Below are 24,432 nucleotides of genomic sequence, written 5' to 3'. Positions count from 1 at the left end.
TCTGCCAAGTTAATACTCATTTAGTGTATAATTGTCCATATCTTTAGGCCAAGGTTTTTATAGTAGGGTCACATAGCTTTGGATGACAAGCAAAGATGATACTTGCTGGACCTTGTAGGTCAAACCTTTTGCAATTAGTCCCCTGCTTACTTTAGGTGTCCATTTCTAAACACTATAGATTTTGTTGGTCAAAGTGTGTATCAGATAAATAGAAAACTTAACATCCCAGACTGTATTATCTCTAGGGCAATTCAGCCATGGCTTGAGCACTGAGGTTATCCACGGCGTTCTTTAAATGCAGCAGGAACTTCAATTAACGTAGGTGCTTTCTCAGTACAGTAATGTGTTTCTCTAAATGCTTTATTGCTGATGGGAAAATAGTGCTTGTAACTTAAAAAGCTTTGTTAAGAGGACTGGAGCGCAAGGCTCCTGGGATGCTTAGGCTATACCCATGCTTTGAGACTGCAGATACCTTTAATTTTGTCCTGTCAGCAAGTGGGCAGATGTTCATTCACTGCTGTGTGGCGAGCTGCAGAGATGTGCTATGCTCATAATGGGGACCACTGTCAGCCACTATCTTGTTCTTGAAGAGCTTTTGTGAGAGACTATTTTAGGAATTTTGTAATCAGTGCATCCACATTATATCTGCTGCCTCAGCAACTTGGAAGCCCTCAGGAATTATTTCATTCTCTGCCATTCTCCCTTCATGCTGACTTCCGATAGTTTAAAACCATACGTGCTTCCTTCAGAAATCGCTAGATAGGTTATTTCAGTCAGTGACAGCCACATTCCAGGTTAATGTGAGTTCTGGGGAAATCCCCTGAAGCTGTTTGTCACCCAGGGCCCTTTATCTCTTTTACCTGAAAAAATGCTCGTTTTGCTCCTTAATAAAATTGAAGTGTTTTAATTTCCAAGGATGTCCTGGTCCATGAACAAGGAGGTGGCATTATGAAGAAAGATGACAGCGTTTCATAGATGTTTTGAAGATATTTGGGGCATGGTAGCAACTATCATTTGTTGAACATTTACTGAAGTGAAGGGATTGCATTTAGTACTTGATGGTATAATTTAACTGGCCCCTCTGGGAATACTCTGAGGAAGAATGATGATTTGCCCCCATTTTAACACTGAGGCTTTGATCTTTACAGAGTTTAATAACCCATCACATAGTCGTGCCATGTTAGAATCTACAGAAGTTTGGTCTCAGATGGCAATCACTTAGTTACTGAATGATAATAATTGTCTACACTGACTCTAATTAAACTGTTTCAGAAGAGAGAGATAAAAACCACAACCTCCAAAAGCAGTCAACTCAGCTGCATAGAACTCAGTAAATATTTTTTTCATATGATGTGTTGGATAAAATTACAATGCTCTTTCATTGTTAGTGAATTTCTATAGTTTTAAAATACTACAGATCCATGTGATTAGTTTAGTATTGTTTTAAATTTCTAGAGTGTAAAATGACAGCTAGGTATGCTGACATAGGCTTACAACTCCAGCACTTGGAAAACTGAGTCAGGAGAGTCTACATTCAAGTCCAGCCAGGTCTCTTTAAAGAGACAGTGTCTAAAAACACAAGGAAAAGAGAAGAGAGTAATTGGAAGGTAATTGAATATACAGTATGAATTAAGGATGTTCTAATGATATGTGCCTTTCCTTCACTTATCCTGTGTCATTTATCTACATAGTTATGTAATGATAAAATTTATGGTTAGGTACTTATTGTTAAGTCAGGTCTCTTATTGATCTGACATTACATCTTCCTCTAACATTTAAATCAATTGTCCTGGGAGGGGACCTTTTGTCTCCACTCAGAGGTCATTTTCTCTAAAATGTCTGGGGGCAAATAAACTTGTCTGATTTTATTGTTGAATCTGTGTAGGGTATTCCTGCCTCCTGATGCCATAACCCCTGACTCTATTGCCTGTCTTACAATCTGCTGGCCTCTTTCCTTTTCTCTTCTCTTCTTTTCTTTTCCTGTCTCCTTTTCTTTTCCATTTCTCTTCTTCTTCCCTTTTCTGAGACTACTTTGCTCAGAAATGTATACAAATAGCATACATTTTTCAGAGAAAACTTTGGATAAACCAGGAATATTATATATCTTTTTTTTTTTTTTTTTTTTTTTTTTTTTTTTTTTTTTTTTTTTTTTTTTTGTGGAAGCGATACTACCATAAGCCAGCATCGCTTCTGACGTTGGTCCTTCATGGGACCCGGCTCCTTCTCATTACCTGGGGGTTTTACTTACTTTGAATTTTTTTTCTAGATAATAACCAACATCCCTGGGGGAAATATTTTTGTTTGAATCTGTTTGGTGGGTTTATGTATTTAAATCTGATGAGCTTTGTGTTTTGTAACCTCTCAGATCCATTAGCAAATTTTTCTTAGAGAAACCGCTCCTCTCTGAAGAAAAAGGTTTTCCTTGGCTGAGTTTGGGGGCTCCAACGGCAGACAATTTGTACAATAACTTTTCTTCAGTTATAGCAAGTTAGCCTGTGATTTAGCTGAGCCAAATAAACATATAATACCTATTGCGAACTCTAATGAGGAGAAGATTAGGGCAGGAAGGGAATTTAAAGGCAGCCTCCATAGATCAGGCACAAGGAAATGGGAGTAGGGACAAGGCTAGAAGGAAAATGGACTTAATGGGTGCTGGTTGATGAGACATGAGACCGGAGGAGAAAGCGATTCTAAAGGTCATTTTGGAGTTTTGAGCATTGCACAGTCGTAGCCTGGCTCATTGTCAGCAAATGAGTGAAGTGAGAGCTCCAATTTGGAGAGAGAGTGCGGTGTGTTATGAATTAGAAGTAACTTTTCTCATTTGCGAGGAGATGCCTGGCAGGCGGCAGAGGCAAGGAAGGAGAGCCCAGGAGGGTGGCAGACATTTGTGAAGTAATATATGTGTTTCTCCAGGCTGGATAATAGCTTAACTCTAATGATGGGTGATCTTTTGGGGAGAAGCAGAAATGAGGGTAGTGATGGAACAGACATTTATTACTGCTTCTGACTTTAAATATGGTGTCTGTGGGGAAATGCTTAACTCAGTAGGAGCTAAGAAGCACAGACATCTGGAAAAGTTCTCAAAAAATTACAAGAACAATGCATAGAAATATTGAAGCTCATATCCACAAGCCTGATCCACAGAATAGCTATCATATCTTAATGTAATAACAAGAATTAATAACATTTAATGCTATGCACCCAGCATGTTTTATTCCTTAAAAGTTTTGTTTGTTTGTTTAATGTTTATATGTGAATGCCTGCATGCAAGTCTATATACTGTGTGTGTGTGTGTGTGTGTGTAATATCTGTGGAAGACAAAAGAGGCTTTTTGGATCCTCTGGGATTGGAGTACAGATGGATGTGAGCTACCACCAGGGTTCTGGGAATCAAACCCTGGTGCTTTGGAACAGTAGCCATTGTTGTTTTCCAACCAATCCTTGTCTCTCTTTTGATATTGGGTCTCGTGACACTCAGAATGGCCTCTGATTCTTTATACAATTAAGCATCATCTTGAACTTTGAACTCTCCTGTTTCTCCTGCTGGAAGTCCAGGAGTTTGGTTGGAGAGGGGGAACACCCTTCTAGAAGAAGGGGGAGGGGGATGGGATAGGGGGCTTATGCACAGGAAATCAGGAAAGGGAATGACATTTGAAATGTAAATAAAAAACATCCAATAAAAATTAAATTAAAAAATTTCAGCATAGTGCTGAAAGAGCTTTGAGGAGAGTCACCAAGGCCACATGCATGCCAGGCAACTCTTAATCCCCATTGATCTGTATCTCAGTTACCGCTTTCGGTACATTTTTTTTCTTTTTATAAATATACCATATGGACCTATGGGTTATTTATTGATTTTTAGGTTTATTTTTATTTGATGTGTATGAGTGTTTTACATGAATGAATGTCTGTGAACCCACCTGCATGTCTAATACCTGCATAGATCAGAGAGGGTGTTCAGCCCCCTGGGATTGGGGTTACAGAAATGTTTGTAAAATTCTGTGTGGTGCTGGGAACCAAAATCCTGATCTTCTGGAAGAGTAACCATTGCTCTTAACCACTGAAGCATTGCTTCAGCCCCTCATATGGGTTATTTTTATAAGAACTGTTTTACATATACATATGAGAAGCATACTTTTTTCTTAGAAATCATCTCCAGCAATATTTTTGGCATCTTTCCAATCTGATTCTGCTTTCTGATTCCTTCAGTTTTTCCTGTTTTGAGGGTTTTTTATTTTTGAGTGTTTGAGGCTTAAATGTAAGGTTCCACAACAGGTGTTCCACGTATTTTATTGGATTTTTAATAGGATGGCTGGCACCATTGTCCTTGCAAGGAGTGATACTGGCACATCATATTGTATAGAATCAAATGAATGCAACTCAGGATAAGGAATTGTTTTGGTGGATCCATACTAAGGATGTTGGCTTTTAAAAGTGATAGTGTTTATGTAATGAACACGGCTGATCAGTGTGCACATGCTTAATACACACCTGAATAAAGCCACAAGTGTCATTGGCACTCCTTGGTGAGGTTGGTATAAAACGCCCATCAACACACTGATTGTTTATTGATTTAGGTAGTCAGATAATAGAGTGGATCCTCACTATGGATTCATCATAGCAGGATATTTTCCACTGTGTAGACTTAGGAGGACTTCACATCATAACATGAAGCTCACTCTTTGTACGTCAGTTTTCTTAGTATTGATTCAATTAATGGCTAGCAGTGTACAAGATGATGGCTCAAAGAGAATTCAGGCAAAACTATAAATAAAATGATGAATTAGAAATAAAAAACGAAACAAGTTGCCAAGGTCCAGAAGTCAAGATGGAACGTAGGCCCAAAAGCTGTTAAATGGTAGATATGTGCAGACATACATGAAATATGCTGGAATTCAAAACGTAAGGTGGCTATAGGAGGGAATCTGCATGAGGTCATGGACATGGCCCCCTATCCATACTCTATATCTGCAGTACAATGAGGGCTATGCTGTTTTGTTCTAGAAAATATTTTCTTTGATCCACTTTCCTTGGAATGGGTGAGGTACCTGAGTACTTCCCGGTTGTATACAGTATTTGAACGCTTTCTTCTACAGCATCGTGAGACAGTGAAGCCTCCTGTTCTGTGCTTTTCATGTTTTGTCTTTATTGTACAGGTCATTTTTCAAGCTCAAATGCTTGCAACTCATGGACAGGAAGAAGTTTTGGCTATCGATGACATATCTTTCAGTTCAGGTTGCATGCCCGCAGATGGTAAGAACATTTTCTCTCATATTGATTCTTAGTCTTTAAAAATTTAAGCATTGCCATGCCTTTCATTTGTTCTGGTTTTCTGTGGCGTTTTAATAGTAGATATCTTGCATTGCTCTAATACACTTGCAATTTATCTTGGAAGTGAAGATAGGCTCTTTCGCAAACTCTGATGCAATAAAGGATTAAGTAGGATGATTTTGTGTTGGTTTTTAATCTCTCAGTTATCGTTACACTGCCTAACTAAATCTAAACTAGAGATTTCCATGTTTCCAGGTGGCTGGCAGAAAACTGGCTTCCATACTCTTGAAATGGCCTCATTAGAGGATAACTTTGGTAATCAGCTATAAGGTACAAACAAGAAGAAAAGCATAATTGTCATTTATCTTCTACATAGGATGAAACAAAAATATATGGATATCTATGTACAACAAATCTAAGAAGTCATCAATATTGATCTTTTAATTATATTACTCAATTAATATTCAATTATATTTTCATATTTTTCTAATGGAAAGTTCAGTATTAAAATTATAATTTTATTAGGATTAAAAACTTAATCAAATAAGCAAGGATTATGTATATATATATTTTATTTTACTTTACCTTTTTGTTTCATTGTAGTTTAATATAATATACCAGAATAATATAGCTTATTGCAATAGTCAATTTTCTGTTATAATGAAATGCTTTAGATTAGGTACTATATAATGAAAATAAGTTAATTTAGCTCATAGTTATAGAGTTTCAATAGTATATTCTTGACTCTGGTGACAACTTCATGACACAAATAAATCATTGTGGATGACATCATAGAAAAGAGTATTTAAAAGGAAAAGAGCATATGATGGGAAGAAACACAAGATAGGAATCTGGACTTTGATTCTTTTTACAACAACCTTTCATGAGAATTAACTGGGATATCGCAAGAATTGCATTACATCTCTTCTATAGTTATGTCCCATTTGGTTCAATGACTCCCTGACTAAGGTCCACCACTTAATGACCCCAACATCTCTTAATGTTGTCACACAGAGGATCAAACTCCAAAACAATAAACTATTGGGAGGTTCAACTCACATCCAAACTCTAGACATTATTTGGTCAAAAAGGGGATCTATGTTTGAACTTAAGTACAAATATCTGGAAGTTATGGTAATTAATAATTCAGGATCCAAGGAGTATGTTGGGTTTTCTACTGATAGAACAAAGATTTTTTAATGAGCATTTGTATTGCATATGAAATTTAACCATTGTTAACCATGATAAAATAGAAGTTGTAGACTATGTAGGATTTATGGGGTTTGTAATTGTCCTTCTAATACTGAACCACCTAAAGGCCTGTATTAGCAATGTGCATTGTATATCACACAAGAAACCACCATACAATACATTGAAATCAATAGTTCAGGGGAATACATTTCACTCTAAGCAGCCTTAAAAGTTAATAACCAGATTTTCAATCTCAAAGATGTTTCAGGAAAAGAGGATAGCATTTATTAAACCAGAAGAATGCAGGCTGTCAGAACTGCAGGGTAAGCTACCCAACTGATGACTGCTCTTCTGTTCAAATCTCCCTTTATATTCTTTCTTTCTTTTACCTTGTGTGGCATTCCTAAGTCAAGAACACAGCCAGTGTTCAGTCTTTGATATGAGACATTTATTTCTGACTCTGTTCACATAAGCATTCTCTTTATTTTCTGCAGATATTTGGGTCAGTCAAACTAATCTCTAACTAGATATATTTATTGGCCAGTCTAGTTAATCATCTTCAAAAGGAAAACAAGCAATGAGGCCAGACATTGTTTGGATCTTTTTTTGTTGTTGTTGCTAGCCTTCTGTCAGTGATGTCAGTGATACTATATTTACATTACACGTTTTCACAGGGTTGTAATTGAATGTTACTTGACAGTGGAACTTGCCTGTAAGACCCGACTATCCTTTCAGATGTGAACTTTCTTTCCACTGTTATTTGTGGAAACTGAAGCAATTCCTAATTGTCTGTGATTGCTGTTTTGGAATAATGGCCAAGGTAGAAGGGTGACAATACATATTCAAAAGATAAGTGTAAAGTTTTGAGTGAAAATTTCAAATACCTTTTAAAAAGAGGAAGAGAAGAAAGAAGAGGAGAAGGAGGAAGAAGAGGAGAGTAATTAAATGATGACATTAAAATGAACATCACAGCAAAACCTGAGGTCAGGTAGTACACCAGCAACATTCGTAATGTTTCACACAAGTACGTCATTCTAGTCATAATGTACTTGAGATTCCAAGGAAGTGAACATTCTAACCAAACCCAGAGTCAACCTTTACACATTTCAAGGTTTTTGTTTGTTTGATTGTTTCACACTGTGCCTTTTATATGCTAATTTTATACACCACTGTAGGAATTGAGACTAGGGAAGATGACTTTAGAATTTAAGACTGAGGTCTCCAATCAATGTGGGTGTCAGACATGCATGAAAAACCAAGCTGTGATGAGGGGGATGTCACGGAATGACATTAATATCATCATCATCATCAGCAGCAGCAGCAGCAGCAGCAGCAGCAGCAGCAGCAGCAGCAGTAGTAGTAGTAGTAGTAGTAGTAGTAGTAGTAGTAGTAGTAGTAGTAGTAGTGAAGTCGTGGAAGTAGTATTATCAGTCTAGACCTATTACTCATGGATGTTAGAAAGCTATAAAAGACTGTAGCAGATAAGCAGCTTAGTCTTCATGTGAATTCCCCAACAACTGGATTTGAAGCTGTTCTTAAAACTCTTCCCTGTCTGGAATCCTTTTCTCTAACTGGGCTGCTTTATCTGACCTCAGTGGGAGAGGATGCACTTAACCCGGCAGAGACTTGATGTGCCTGGGTGGGGAAATACTCAGGAGGGGCCTCAACCCTCTCAGAGGAGAAGGGGAAGGGCATACAGGGGAGGGACTATGTGAGGGGGTTTGGGAGGAGCAGCAATTGGGATATAAACCGAATAAATAAATAAAATAATGAGAATAAAAAGAATGGAAGATTCAAGTAAAAAAAAAAAGACCCTTTGTATTCTTTGAAGATGAAGGCCCAGCAGTGTTTAGTGCTTTGTTTACAAAAGAAATTAGGAGACCTGACTTCCTAAGTCACTGCTATTGGCGTGTGGAGCAATAAGTACGTCCTTGTGTGGTTACCTCCTCAGATAAAAATGGGGTGCTGGGAAGGTGATGTCAGAGGACAGTAAACTGATATGGAATTAAAGGTCATACGGGGGTAGAAGTGAAGGCTCAGTGAGCGCTTTCTTCCTTTTCAGAGGACTCTGGGTCGATTCCCATCACCTATTTAGCAGCTTGCAGCCACCTGTAACTGCAGTTCAGGAGATTTGCTACCCTATCCTTGCCTCTGCCCATATGGATGCATGTGGTACACAGACAAACATACACATAAGTCATTTTTTTTAAAAGGTGGCTTGTATGCAGGTGGTTCTGTTATTGCCATATCTGCTCTTTTTGAAGTGTAAAAAATAAACTTGTTTATTTAAAAGAAAAAAGAGGGGAGGCTGGAGAGATGACTCAGTGGTTAAGAGCACTGACTGCTCTTCCAGAGGTCCTGAGTTCAATTCCCAGCAACCACATAGTGGCTCACAACCATCTGTAATGGGATCCAATGCCCTCTTCTGGCTGCAGTCACATATGCAGGCAGAATGCTGTACATAAAATAAATAAATCTTTAAAAAACAAACAAACAAACAAAACAAATGAAATTAGAAGAAAAAAAGGTGGGGGTATGGTTAAGCAGAGTTTGGCAGGGAAAGTCAGCAGGACCATGGTGGGTGATTGCTGAGAAAGGCACACGGGGATGCGGCTGCATTCTGTAAATGACAAGAATGTGAAAGGTGGTTAAATTAAAGAGCATCAAATTTCCAGTGGGACCGAGCAGTCAACTCGAGGCAGTCATATAACGGAAGAAGCACAGTTCATCATCAGTACCACTGTGGGCGGACTGGTGCCAGGGCTTCCCTCAAGGCCTGGTAGAGCGCGGAGGAAGTTTGTGCTTGCATTTTAAATTATGTTATCAGGACATTTTCTGTGAAATGAGCAAAACCATGCTTAAAAACAAACCTGGCATTATAAAGCGTGAGTCCTGGTTATTTCCTGATTCTTGGATAAGAAGCGGAATCCCAGTTAGAGAGAGTCAGGGATTTACTTTCCTGACATCCTGGGAGTTGGAATAGGTGGAATCATCAGACGTGGAAACAGAGCCAAATGGATGTCTTCTGGGCATTTCCTTCCGAAAACCCTTTCAGAGGCAAGCCAGACTGAGACATGTGTTTGGTAAGATACGCACAAGTATGGTTAAATGACTTTATAAAATAAATGCGTAAGTACTTAGCTTGTTCCTCTCCCTTGTTGTAAACCTGAAGGATAAGGTGACATTTTAATGTTTTTCTCATGTTGCTTGGCTTATGGGTGAACTCAATACACCTCAATTTGGGGGCTGGAAAGAGAAAGAAGGAGAGAAGAGATTTTTGGCTGTGTCATTGGTGAGCTGATTCTTATATGGATGACCTTCCTTGCTGGGAGGAAAAAATTCTCATGAATTTTCACTTTTGTTCTTCTAATAGAGAGAAGCAGTGGGAGAACAGTTCATGAGTTAAGTATATACTTTTGCTTCAGAATCTAAAATGTCTACCTGTTTAGGAATAAATTTCTATTTTCTGCTGTCTGATAAAATTTTCATTTTGTCTCTTATATTCTATATTTTTGCTCTTGGTATATTCATCATGAGAAGGACATCTCTAAAAGGAAATGCTGTGACAATTTTTTTTCTAGGTATAACCAGAAGCATAAAATCTAAAAAATACCAGAGCAAAATGAATAACTTCAAGTATATGGGAAGAACGATAAACTTGAAAAAAATTCAGATATAGTGTAATTTTCTTCCCTAAAAGCATAAGTAATTATAGCATGGCATTTCGGATATTTATATTTGCATTTTAGCTACATACATACACACACTCATTTATATACAGAGAGAGAGAGAGAGAGAGAGAGAGAGAGAGAGACACTGTTGGAAGACTTCTGTATCATACTGTACATTCAATAAATGGAAATGTAACACCACTAACTTCAGCATAAAGTGAGTAATGTAGAAGTTTTAGGGTTGTAAGACTTCTGCATTTTGCTAGAAGCACTTACTTAAACTAAGAAAAATGTTAAAATGTGCATATTCCCAGAGAGCTAATGGATACAAGACAATAGGTATATGAAAGATGAATGTACGACCATATTCAAATGTGGAATAATCTTCTCAAAGGCTAAGAGAAACAGATAGTGAGCATAAAAGTATCGTGGGGGTAATAGGTGCAGAGGAGACAAAGAAAAGGATAATAAAACCGCCAACTTTGCTGTAATCATAGAGAAATTACTGTTAGAAGTCATAGACTCAGTTTGGATAAAAAAGTAACCCAATTTTATTTTATGAGATATCACTCTAAATATAATTATATGCATTAATCAAAAACATGGAAGGGTAAAAGCTGGGCATAGCAGGATAGTCCTGTAGACATTGGTCTCTAGAGACTGAGACAGTAGGATCAAAGTTTAAGGATACTTTGGATTATACCACAAGACTGCTCAGTAAACAAAACAGAACAACAACCTTAAATAGAAAGGATGGAGATTCTGGGCAGTGGTGGCACAAGCCTTTAATCCCAACCCTTAAAATACTGAGACAGGCAGATCTTTGTGAATTTGAGGTTAGCCTGGTCTATAGGGGGAAGTTTCAGGACAGTTAGGCTTATACAGAAACCTTGTCTCAAAAAACAAACAAAACATAGCAAAAAAGAAAGGAACAAAGAAGAAGATGAATGTTGAGCTAATAGAGATAAATTAAAAATAAGTTTAAAAAACAGTGGTAGCCTTTTGAACTTGAAAATTGCAGATAGTAAAGTTTATGCACACCTTAGTAATTATATGTTTGGCGGAAAATAGCCCTATTGTTTTTGTGTGAGTATATTCATTTTTACTGTAATTCATAACAACTTTATATAAATACCTAATTATTATTATTTTTATAACTTCCTTTTTTTGGTGAGACATTAAAATTGAGGGGGTTTTGGTGTTGGAGGAATCTTTCAGACATTTCCAACACTTCTAAAAATATCTTCTCAAGATACGAATCTCATGGTACATCTCTTGGAAGAAATATCAGTTGGACTTCCCCAAAGTAACAAGCACAAAATAGAAACGAATGCTTGTGACTATGCTAAAATAAAATGTGGTGTTTAATCAGTGATTCTTGAATAACACTGATTGATTCTTGAATAAATTGATGCTTATAATTTTTATAATGATTGCGTGCTGTGGCTCATAATCAGAATATTGTGGAATTCTATGAATATTTTTTGATTGGGTTTTCAGAACTTTGCTTCAGTGTCATTTATAAAATGACACCAATGTACAAATCATTGCTTAATTAGAATCTTCATGATGTTTAAATATTATTCAGTTAACTAAAATCCTACTTACCTTAAAATGTTAGCTTTCCAGTAACAGTTAAGAAACAATAATCATTAATTTAAATCCATTATGAGTTAAAGAAAGCTGATAAAAATTGTCTAAAATCTCTAGGGTTAAAATGGGATGTCAATTGTAACTTTTACTGCAATAACCTTGAGACCTGGGATTTATTATCTAGTGAATGAGAATTACTGGCCAATTGCACACAACCTGTTTGTGTAAGATAAGCTTTGAAGGATGGCTCGCTTTAGACCTATGACTTCATTAGTCTAGATGCCTTGAATTGGTTGGCAAAATTCCCTTCTACGGATGGCGAGAGATTTTTTTCACTACCTATCTGAAGTATTTCTGTAAACTGAGATGGCAGTACAATGTAAGGGAGGAAGTGAAGGAGGGAGGAGAAAAGAAGGGAGAGGGGAGACAGAGGTGGGGAGAAAGAATGAATATGGTATCTACGAGTGATTGCAAGCCACTGTATTGAATACATTAAAATAAAATGAGCTTCCTGAATATTTATTGGCAATGCATTCGAACCACATCCAAACACAAACCTTTATTTGTGCTTATACATTTGATTGGAGGTAGAGAATGATAAGTAGTTAAATTTTTAAAAATTAATTTTTAGTACCTACCTATATGAAGCACATCCCAATTAAATGCAATTTTCACTTAAATATTTTGCTAGTTTTGCTTATGGTTCTTTTAAAGTCTTGTATAAATAGTGGTAGCTTAGAGATAATATATAGCATTTCATTGAATTATGCCCATAATAAGACTTCTAAAAGGAAGATTTGCAGCATTGATATGAACCCAAAAAAATTAACATTTTAATTGCGTCATGGTAATTGTTGTTGTTGGATCCGGACTTCACCTATTGTCATCATTTTCTAAATTGCATGTGCAATTTTATTTCCAGTGTATTTTAATTTCAAGATGATTTGCATACTCATCATTTCAAACTCTTATTATGCAAAACCAAATTATGCGTGTGTAGGTAAATCCCTGCTATTACCAATTGAACCACTTTTATCACAAATAAAATATATGATGATTTCCAGGAACCCTAAAATACTTTCAATCTTTCAATCTGGTTTTTTGGTCATTTGGTCATTTGCTACAAAATAAAAATAAAAGAAAAATGTATTTAACATCTGTATTCTGTCAAATATATTTCTAGGCATTAAAGTAAATAATAGCCAAAAGACAACTGATATTCATTGCATTCAGTAAACAAGTAAATAAGAAATGTATTTCATGTTCAGTTATGAGTAGAAAAGCCTAGGACTGAGATAAAGCACCAGAGGTGAGGGTTAGCGAGTAAAGCTATAAATAGCACACTCAGCATGCTGACTTTAAGTGCACAGATAGTAATTGAGCAGAAAGGCCAAGGGGTCCAGAGAGCAACAAATGTACATTTCAGCAAGATATGTAAATGCAAAAGCCTGCAGGAATAAGCTTAGTTTACTACAAGATCATGGAAATGCTTTTTCTGTCTCACTCGCAGAAGGGATCCTTTGAAACGATTCTCTTTAGGAGAAATGCAAAAGCAGAAGGGTCATGAATTCAAGGTCATCTTTAACTTTATCAGTATAGCAAGTCCTGGGGATATATGCCTGTACTCCTGGAACTTGGGAAAATGATAGAGATGAAAAGATGGCGAGTCTATGATCAGCATGGGTTATATAATGCCGTGACTCGAACAAAAATATTGCTAAAATTCAGAGAGTAGCATGGAGGTATTATGAACACATGCTAGGCAAAAGAAGATAGATCCAAGTGCCACATCATTTCATTTGTGTGAGAAACGCAGAGTGGGTAAATCTCCAGTGACAGAAGGTAGTGTCTAAGACAGTGGAGAGAGTGGGACCTTATCAGTAACAGCTATGGGTTTTTGGTTTTGTGTTTGTTTTTTGTTTTGTTTTAATGATGAAATATTTTGGAAGTACAATGTGGTTTTATTTTATAACTGCAGATACAAAAAATGACACTGAAGTAACAAGTTTTAAAAGGCCTAAGCAGTGGATTTTGGATAATAGAATTTTTTTTTATTTTTTTCCGTTGGATAATAGAAATTTTACATTAAGGAAAAAAGTCTCTCTAGGACAAGCTCAAGAGTGAGCACAGGAAAAGAGTTGGAGTTTGTAAGAATCTGCAGTCCTTACAGAATATACTGAAGATGTGAATCTTTTGAAGATAGATGAAATGCTGTTGTTTTGACACCAAAACGAAATGATCTCACAGGGAAAGAAAACATGTAGCCATAAAGGAAAGAGGAGGAACATCTGAAGTGAATCTGTAAATACACAATATACACAATTTTTGTACAAATGAAAATTGTGCCCAGAGAGGGGCATGGGCAGCTGACAGGATAAGATGTGGACAAGACAGGATACAGCATGAAAGGTCTGGCTCATGTAGGTCTCTTCTGATTTCTCTCATTTTCCCACTGTATGAAACAAGATAATTAACTGACAATGATGATGTTGTCAAGAACTGGAAGGCTATCTAAGATTAAAGAGACGAGAATGGTGGTGCCATGCTGAAGGAACTGAATGATTGCAAATATAAACTAATTTCAGTTTTCATGATTGTGTCCTATCTTTATGCCTGTTAGTTGTAGAAATATTGGCAGTGCCTGATGGAGTGCTGTATTTAGTTTTTCCTTAGGGAATATTGAAAGTGCATGAGAAGATAAAAAAAGAATAGCACCCTGTCTTGACAATTATAAGAAAGACATGACAGACTATGGAGAGCATTTAAGACTTTGTAAGGCTGTAGGCTGTCAGATGCTGGTATGATAAAGCTGCTATTGAGCAAACACCATGGAAAGTTCTCAAATAAACTAAGATAGTTCCAGGTCAGTAGGTGGTATGATCTTATGGAAAATACCATTATATATGCCACCTGTCCTTCACTGGTGTCACTAAGAAACATATGACTGTCTTGCTAGAGTTGCAGTACTAGAGAAAGTAAGCTATATATGTCGGGTGATTATTGCAGAGTGGGCCACGTGAAGATATGAGAAGGAGAATTCAGTGTCATCAGAGGTTATCATGCTGAGATTAAAACTTAGAGTTGTGTCGCTTCATCACCAGGACAAGTTCAAGACTTAGGAAAGAGTTGGATTTTGGGAGAATTGGTATCACAGAAGTAAGCTGAAATTTCAATAGAGTTTGTCTTTTCATCAAAGTTCTTCACGAACCAATATAGGAGAAGTTAACAAACTGAGAAATAGTGTAAAAGTGAATGTTGAAATGACCAGAGCTCAAATTTTCAAAGACCAAAGAGTTCCTGCACCATTTGCAACTTGCCCCTATCATAGACCCAAATATTGAGAATTAAATTCCGTATTTCTGAATCTGAGAGTAGAAATTTTCTGCATGTGGCAGAAGAAACAGGGATTACATCAAATCTCCCTTCAAGGCTAATCTTATACCAAACTAGCTAACATGAGAAAGAGCTTCAGAAAAGATAGTTCCAGGGTAGACCTCATTTATAGCAACAGAGGACGCCATTTACCATATTAGTTCCCTGACCAAGTTGTAGTCTTAGATGCTTCATTTAGTGTCAGTGTAGATTTGAGAATATTGATGGGTTTGTCTGAGGATTGACTGAGAGTGATCTGATTAAACTGTATTTATTCTCCTAGTGTCTGTCTCTCTGTCTGTCTCTCTCTCTGTCTCTGTCTCTCTCTCTCTGTCTCTGTCTCTCTCTCTCTCTCTCTCTTTGTTCTCTGATCATGAATATGTAATCTGGCTACACAAGTTTTTAGAACATACATATTGAATGTTAACACACTGAGAGAGTATTTCCAGGGAAACTGCATCTTACTTATGACCATTCTGGGAATGTAACATGTGAGATTTTACTATGTCATTTAGTGTTGAAAAACAAGCAGGGTTTATGGTGCTCAGATAAGAAGCTCTTCAGAATTGATCCTGCAGATGAAATATTAAGATGTAAATGTCAAAGTGAGATGCCCATCTTATTGGTATGAACACATTTATAAAACCCAGAGACCAACTTTAGGAACATGTACATGCCAACTTTTATTAGTTTTAATGTCTTAGTTTTAGTTGGGTGTCAATGTCTACAGCTAAATTAAGCTACAAGCATGATTAAACACATCTACTTAACATGACATTTTATAAAATCATATCATTAAAGATTCTCTTATAATCATATACAGCATTTGGCTTTTAAAGTTCAAGTTTGGGCCCTTTCTCTTCTAGTCTTCTGCTTGGGGGAAGAACACCCTGTGTTCCCCTCTCTCTCAACACTGCACAGTTCACAGGGTTTCACGGAGATCTGCTGTAGTCAGAGGAACTGGCAGGATAGCCATCCAAATAACTGCAGCAGAAGGGATCCCCAGGAGCCAAGCAGACATGAGACCCCTACTCTACATGTGAACCCTTTCTTCCTTCTGGTCTGCCCCAGCTTGGGGGCAGATTAGCCCGACTCCTACTCTATCTCGACACTATATAGTCTGTAGAGCTCCCAGGACATCTGCTGCAACCAGGGCAACAGTCTTCAAGTCTCCCAGGAAACCAGTTACAGCTAGGTCCACAGATTCCCCAGGATATCTGCTACAACCAAGCAACACAGAACAGGCTCCAGATAGAGACATGGAGGCCAGCTAACACCAGAGATAACCAGATGGCAAGAAGCAAATTCAAGATCATAAGCAACAGAAGCCAACATAATTTGACACAGTCAGAACCCAGCCCTCCCAACACAGCAAGCCATGGATAGTAAATACACCTGAAAAGCATGATGCTGACCTAAAATTCCATCTCTTAAAGATGAACCTTTAAGGAGGATATCAATGACTCTTAAACTTAAAGAAATACAGAGAAACAAAGTTAAATAGATAGAAACTCTTAAAGAGGAAACAAATAAATCCCTCAAGGAAATACAGAAAATATAATCAAACAGGTAAAGGAATTAAGTAATATTATCCAAGACCTAAAAATAATAGAGGAAACAATAAAGAAATCACAAATAGGGGCAACCCTGGAAATGGAAAACCTAGGAAAGAGGTCAGGAACTACAGATGCAAGCATCAGCAACAGAATACAAGAGCTAGAAGAGAGAATCTCAGGCATAGAAGATACCTTAGAAGATATTGACATAATGGTCAAAGAAAATACAAAGCATACAAAAAACCCTAACCCAAAACATCCAGGAAACATTGGGCACAATGAAAAAGAACAAACCTAAGAATAATAGAAATAGAAGAGAGCAAAGTCACCAGCTCAAAGAGCCAGAGAACATCGTCAACAAAAATGATAGGTGAAATCTTCTGCAACCTAGAGAGAGAGATGTCCATAAAAGCACAAGAGGCCTACAGAACATGAAATAGATTTGACCAGGAAAGAAAATCTTCCTGTCAGATAACAATCAAAACACTAAATTCACAGAACAAAGAAAGAATATTAAAAGCTGTAAGGAAAAAAGGCCAAGTAACAAACAACGGCAGACCTATCAGAATTACCAGACTTCTCAACAGAACTATAAAAGCCAGAAGATCCTGGACAGAAGACATGCAGACTCCGAGAGAACACAAATGCTATCCCAGGCTACTATACCCTGCAAAAGTGTCAATCATCATAGATGGATCAACAAGATATTTTATGTTCAAACCAAATTTAAACAATATATAGCTATTAATCTAGCCTTACAGAAGATTCTAAAAGGAAATCTCCAACATAAGGAGAGTAGCTACACCAAAGGAAAAATAAGAAATTAATCATCTTACAGAAAACCCCAGAGAGAGTTACACACACATAATTCCTCCTCAAACAACATATATAACAGGAACTAAAATTCAGATGTCTTTAATATCTCTCAACAGCAAATGACTCAATTTCCCAAAAAAAGACATAAGCTAAAAAAAAAAAAAAAAAAAAGACTTTCAACCAAAAGTTATCAAGTGAGATGGGGAAGGACACTTCATTTCCACCAAAGAAAAATTCCACTAAGATGAAATATCAACTCTGAACTTCTACACCCCAAATGCAAATGCATTCACATTCGTGAAAGAAACTTCACTAAAGCTCAAAACACTCGCACAATAATAGTGGGATACTTCAACACCCCACTCTCACCATTGTACAGGTCATTGAAACAGAAAGTAAACAAAGACATAGTAAAGCTCATAGAAGTGAATATGAACCAAATGGATTTAACAAGTATATACAGAACATTTCACCCTAAAACAGAAAGAAGCAAACACAGCTGAAAGCAGTAGACAGGAGGAAATAACCAAACTCAAGACTGAAATCAACCAAGGTGAAACAAAGAAAATGATACAAAGAATCAAAACAAAAGCTGGTTCTTTGAGAGAATCATACAATATAGATAAACACTTAGCCAGACCAGCTAAAGGGCTCAGAAACAATATCCAAATTAACAAAATCAGAAATGAAAAGGGAGACATCATAACAACAGAAACTGAGGAAATGCAACAAATCATCAGATTCTATGACAAAAGACTAACCTCAACAAAAATGGAAGATCTGGATTAAATAGATGACTTTTGGACAGATACCAGGTACCAAAGTTAAATCAAGAGCACGTGAACTATCTAACCAGGCCCATATCCTCTAAGGAAATACAAAAAAAAGTCCAGGGGCCAGATGGTTTTAGTGCAGAATTCTACCAGACTTTCCAAGAAGAGCAATACCAACATTCCTCTAACTGTTCCATACAATAGAAACAAAAGGAACACTACCTAATATATTCTATGAAGCTACAATTACTCTGATACCTAAATCATACAAAGACTCAACAAAGAAAGAGAACTTCAGGTCAATTTAGCTAATAAATATTGATGCAAAAATACGTGATAAAATTCTGGCCAACCAAATCCAAGAACACGTCAAAACCATCATTCAACACAATCAAGTACGCGTTATCAAAGGGATGCAGGGATGATTCAACATATGAAAATCCATGAATATATTAAACTATATAAACAAACTCAAAGAAACAAACCACATGATCAACTCTTTATATGCTGAAAAAGTATTTGAAAAAATACAGTACCCCTTCATGTTCCACCAGAGAACCCCTAAACCTGATAAACAACTTCAGCAAGGTGGATGAATATAAAATTAACTCCAACAAATCAGTAGTCTTCCTCTACTGAAAGATAAACAGGCTGAGAAAGAAATTAGGGAAATGACACCCTTCACAATAGTCACAAATAATATATTTTGATGTGACTCTGACCAAGCAAGTGAAAGAACTGTATGACAAGAACTTCAAGCCTCTCAAGAATGAAATCAAAGAAGATCTCAGAAGATGGAAACATCTCCCATGCTCATGGGGTGGCAGGATTCATATAGTAGAAATAGCCATCTGGCCAAAAGTAATTTACACATTCAATGCAATCAAAATTCCAACTCAATTCTTCATAGGGTTAGTAAGAGCAATTTGCAAATTCATTTGGAATAACAAAAAATCCAGGATAGTGAAAACTATTCTCAACATTAAAAGAACTGCAGGAATCACCATCCCTCGAGCTGTATTACAGAGCAATCATGATGAAAACTGCATGGGATTGGTACAGAGACAGGCAGATAGACCAGTGGAATAGAATTGAAGACCCAGAAATGAACCTACATATCCTATGGTCACTTGATCTTTGACAAAGGAGCTAAAACCATCCAGTGGAAAAAAGACAGCATTTTCAATAAGTGGTGCTGGTTCAACTGGAGGTCAGCATGTAGAAGTATGCAAATTGATCCATTCTTATCGTCTTGTACAAAGCTTAAGTCCAAGTGGATCAGGAGCCTCCATATAAAACCAGATACACTGAAATTAATGGAAAAGAAAGTGGGGAAGAGTCTTGAACACTTGGGTACAGGGGAAATTTTCCTGAACAGAACAGCAATGGCTTATGTTCTAAGATCAACAATAGACAAATGGGACCTCATAAAATTCAAAGCTTCTCTAAGGGAAAGGACACTGTCAATAGAACAAAACAGCAACCAAGAGACTAGGAAAAGATCTTTACCAATCCTACATCTGATACAGAGCTAATATCCAATATATACGAAGAACTTAAGAAGTTAGACTCCAGAGAACCAACTAATTCTATTACTATGTGGGGCTAAACAAAGAATTCTCAACTGAAGAATATTGAATGGCCACAAAGTCCTTAAAGAAATGTTAAACATCCTTAGTCATCAGGGAAATGCAAATCAAAACAACCCTGAGATTCCACCTCACACCAGTCAGAATGGCTAAGATAAAAAACCCAGATGACAACAGATGCTGGCAAGGATGTGGACAAATAGGAACACTCCTCCATTGTTGGTGCGATTGCAAGCTGGTACAACCACTCTGGAAATCAGTCTAGCAGTTTCTCAGAAAATTGAACATAGTATTACCTGAAGATCTAGCTATACCATTCCTGGGCATATACCCAAAATATGGTTCAACATATAACAAGGACACACGCTCCACTATGTTCATAACAGCCTTATTTATTATAGTCAGAAGATGCAAGGAACCCAGATGTCCTTCAACAGAGGAATGGATACAGAAAATGTGGTATAGTTACACAATGGAGCACGACTCAGCTATAAAAATAAATGACTTCATGAAATTCTTAGAAATGGATTGAACTAGAAAATATCATCCTGAGTGAGGTAAGCCAGACACAAAGGAATACACATGGTATGTACTCACCGATAAGTGGATATTAGCCCAAAAGCTCAGAATGCCCGAGATTCAATTTACAGACCACATGAAGCTAAAGAAGAAGAAAGACTAAAATGTGGATGCTTCAGTCCTTCTAAGGAGGAACAAAATTCTCACAGGAGGAAGTATAGAGACAAAGTGCGTATTGGAGACTGAAGGAGAGGCCATTCAGAGACTTCTCCACTTGGGGATCCATCTCATATGCAGTCACCAAACCCAGTCACTATTGGGGGTGCCAAAAGGTGCATGCTGATAGGAGCCTGATACAGCTGTCTCCTGAGAGGTTCTGCCAGAGCCTGACAGATATACAGAGGCAGATGCTCACAGCCAACTAACTATTAGATGAAGAATTGGGTCCCTAATGGAAGAGTTAGAAAAAGGACTGCGGTAGCTGATAGGGTTTGCAAACCCCATAAAAAGAACAACAGTATCAATCAACCAGACATCCCAGAGCTCCCAGGGACTAAGCTACCAACCAAATAGTTGATGTGGCTCCAGTCACATATGTAGCAGAAGATAGCCTTGTTGGGAGTCAATTGGAGGAGAGGACCTTGGTCTTGTGAAGCCTCAATGCCCCTGTGTACTGGAATGCCAGGGCAGGGAGGCAGGAGGGAATGGTTGGGTGGGTGGGGAAGGAACATCATGGAGGCAGGGACTGGGAGGATGTGATAGGGGGTTTTCTGGAGGGGAAACCAGAAAGGTTGATAATATTTAAAATGTTGATAAAGAAAATAGCCAATAAAATTGAAAAAATAGGTGATGAATTTGAATAAAGTCTTATCAAACAAGAAAAAAAAGTTTTGGAGAGATCAAGAATTCAAGATCTTTACCTGAGTAGGATAAAAGTAATATACAGTAAATGGTCAGTTGATACCTAATTAAATGGAGAAATACTTGAAGCAATCCCTCTGAAATCAGGGACAAGACATGGCTGCCCACTCTCCCCTTATCTATTCAATCTAGTACCCGAAGTTCCAGTCAGAGAAGTAAGACAACAAAAGATCAAGGAGATATGAATTGGAAAGAAGTCAAAATATCACTATTTGCAGATGACATAATAGTATATATAAGAGACCCCAAAAAAGTCTACAGAGAAGTTCTACAGCTGATAAACAATATACAACAAAATGGCTGGATATAAAATTAACTCAAACAAATCAGTAGCCTTGCTCTATACAAATGATAAACAGGCTGAGAAAGAAAATAGGGAAACAACACCCTTCCCAATAGCCAGACATAGTATAAGATCATGGTGTAACTCTTATCAAGCAACTGAAAGATCTGTCCCTGAAAAAAGAAATGAAGAAGACCTCAGAAGATGGATTAGTTCTATTAGCATAGTAAAAATGGCCATCTACCAAAAGCAATCTACAGATTCAACACAATTCCCATCAAGACTTCAATATTGTTCTTCACAGACATGGAAAGAGCACATCTCAATTTCATATGGAAAAAAATTCCAATATAGCAAAAACAATTTTTATTATTGTTAATCATTTTATTTGTTTATGTTTCAAATGACATCTCCCTTTCTGGTTACCCTTCCACAGACTGCCCATGCCATCTGCCCTGTCCTCCTCCCCTTTCTCTCTATGAGGGTGCTCTTTCACCCACATAGCCACTGCCGCTTCACTGCTCAAGCATCCCCCTATGTGCAGCATCAAGCCTCCACGGGACTAAGGGCCTCCTGTCCCACTGATGTCAGACAAAGGAAAAACAGACAAAAATGGAACAGAGACTGAAGGAAAGGCCATCCTAAGACTGCCCCACCCAGGGCAGACACCCATCTGCAGACACCAAACCCTGACATTATTGCTGATGCCAAGAAGCACTTACAAACAGGAGCCTGTTATGACTGTTACCTGAGAGGTTCTATCAGCACCCAACTAATACAGATGCAGATACTCATAGCCAAACCATCTCCAATGGAAGAGCTAGGAGAAGGACTGAAAGAGCTGAAGGGGATTGCAACCTTAATGAAAGAACAGTATCAACTAACAGACCCCATGGATGTTCCAGGGACTAAACCACTAACCAGAGAATACATGGGTGGACCCATGGCTCTAGCTACATGCATAGCAGAGGATTGCCTTATTTGACATCAATGGGAGGGGAGGCACTTGGTCCCATGTAGTCTTGCTGCCCCAGCAAAGGGGGTTGCTGGTGGGGTGAGGCAGGACTGGGTGGTTGGGTGGGGGGAGCACCCTCATAGAGGCAAAGGGGAAGATGAGAGAGGATGGGAGATTTGCACAGGGGAGACTGGGAAGCAGGACAACTTTTGACATGTAAACACATAAAATAATCAATAATAAAATAAAGTTCAAGTTTGACGATGAGTGGTAAATACCCTTCCATAAAGTAGCTAAGGAGAAGCCTTATGAAACTTTATAATTTATTCTAGATGCAAGAAAAACTAGAAATTTCATTTTTAAGACAATCGTTCTTATTAGAGATGATCCTTTTTCTATCATATTAAAAGCTTTTGTAAATAGAGTGGCTTAGGCATGCTTGCAGCTGCGTCTGGCAGTGCGGGTCACACACACCCCAGGATAGCCATGAATTTGATCAAAACACAAAATTATTTAAACCAGTAAGTGATGTCTTTTTGTCATGCACTTATGTGGTTCTCCAGCATGAACTTTGTAGATGAAAGTGTCGCGTCCCAGTTGTAGAGGTTGAATAAACCCGCCTGGATCCAAAGCTTTATTAAATTAAAACTTTGAGAGAGTAATGTGCACTTGTATTTCTACAGAAGCCCTCTTCGTTTGTTATAACACACAGTTGTGGTTAAGCCGTCACTCTAGGAGACCATAATAATCCGCCAAGGCGCTTTTCTCTCTTCTCTAGTTTGTCAGACCTGTGGATTTGACCTTGTCACCTGCGGCTGGGCAACTGAGGCATCTGCTGGGCGAACTTCTTGGATGTGCACAAAAGCAAGCGAGGTCCCTTCACTGGACTCTGTTCCATGGCAGGATCAAAGCGGCCGTGAAGAAGGTACCGAATAAACTGTAACATAGTTTATATGCGTGCTATCTGAGTGTTAGAATCCTGCTTTATTATGGTGAGCATCGAAGTCTTTAAGCCTTTTAAAGCCTTTTAAGTCTTGTAAGTGTTGATAGACATACATACTAATAGAAGTGCATTATATCATAGATGCCAAAAGGGAAAAAACAGAATGCTTTTATCCCTGTAAAAACATTATGATCCACTAGCTGTTGTCCTTTTTGATGTTATTATTTTCTTATTACCTGGATGTGTCAGTACATGTAAAGTAAAAGGAAAGTTTTTTAGTCCATTCCTTCTTTAGCACCCCAGTACTAAGTTTCCTTCACTTATTCTAGTGTAAGTGCTATGACCTGTGAGGGCCTCCCCATCATTCTCACCCCGGACCTCTTACTCAGTACTTGCATTTTTCCTGCTTGCTGTTTTGGATGTATTACTGGACATGTCTTTTAATATATGTACTTAATTAAAATTATTATACTTGTTATATGCTCTGTGTGTGTGTGTGTGTGTGTGTGTGTGTGTGTGTGTCTGGACGTGCATGTGAACAAGTATACCAGGGAACGCATGTGAATGTGAATGCATTCTTTTCTTCTACTATACAGTTCTAGGAATCAAACTGAGGCCGTCAGCCTTGGGCATGCCTCTCAAGCACTTTTATTTGCTGAGTCATCTCACTGGCCTGACAGTCTTAATTTTAATATGTCCATATAAACACTAAATTTATTTAATAAAACCTAAAGTGGGTGCTGGAGAAATGACTCAGTTGCAAAAACATTTGCTTTCTCACAAAGAACCTGACTCAGTTCCCGGCCACAGCATGGTTTGCCTCACAGAGGCCTCTACTCCAGCTATGGGAGACCTGTCATTTTCTCCAGGCCTCTGTGGGCACCTACACACACATAACACACATACACATATACACCATACACATACACTAAATTTTTTTATTAAGAAAATCTTTCCTAGCATTTGTTTCTGTCTTCTTT

General features: G+C 37.7%; 1 protein-coding gene across 1 annotated transcript in view; it reads left to right on the top strand.

The window, feature by feature from the left end:
• Malrd1 (MAM and LDL receptor class A domain containing 1) overlaps positions 1-24,432 on the top strand; it is a 684,120-nt gene that overhangs the window by 63,614 nt on the left and 596,074 nt on the right. The window contains exons 5-6 of the mRNA XM_032884682.1: positions 5,156-5,252; positions 23,288-23,434. Coding sequence (XP_032740573.1) covers positions 5,156-5,252; positions 23,288-23,434 — 244 coding nt within the window. The remainder of the gene's footprint in view (positions 1-5,155; positions 5,253-23,287; positions 23,435-24,432) is intronic.

This window comes from Rattus rattus, chromosome 14, assembly GCF_011064425.1.
Source record: "Rattus rattus isolate New Zealand chromosome 14, Rrattus_CSIRO_v1, whole genome shotgun sequence".
Classification (NCBI taxonomy): domain Eukaryota; kingdom Metazoa; phylum Chordata; class Mammalia; order Rodentia; family Muridae; genus Rattus; species Rattus rattus.
This window is presented reverse-complemented; position numbering and strand designations above follow the sequence as displayed.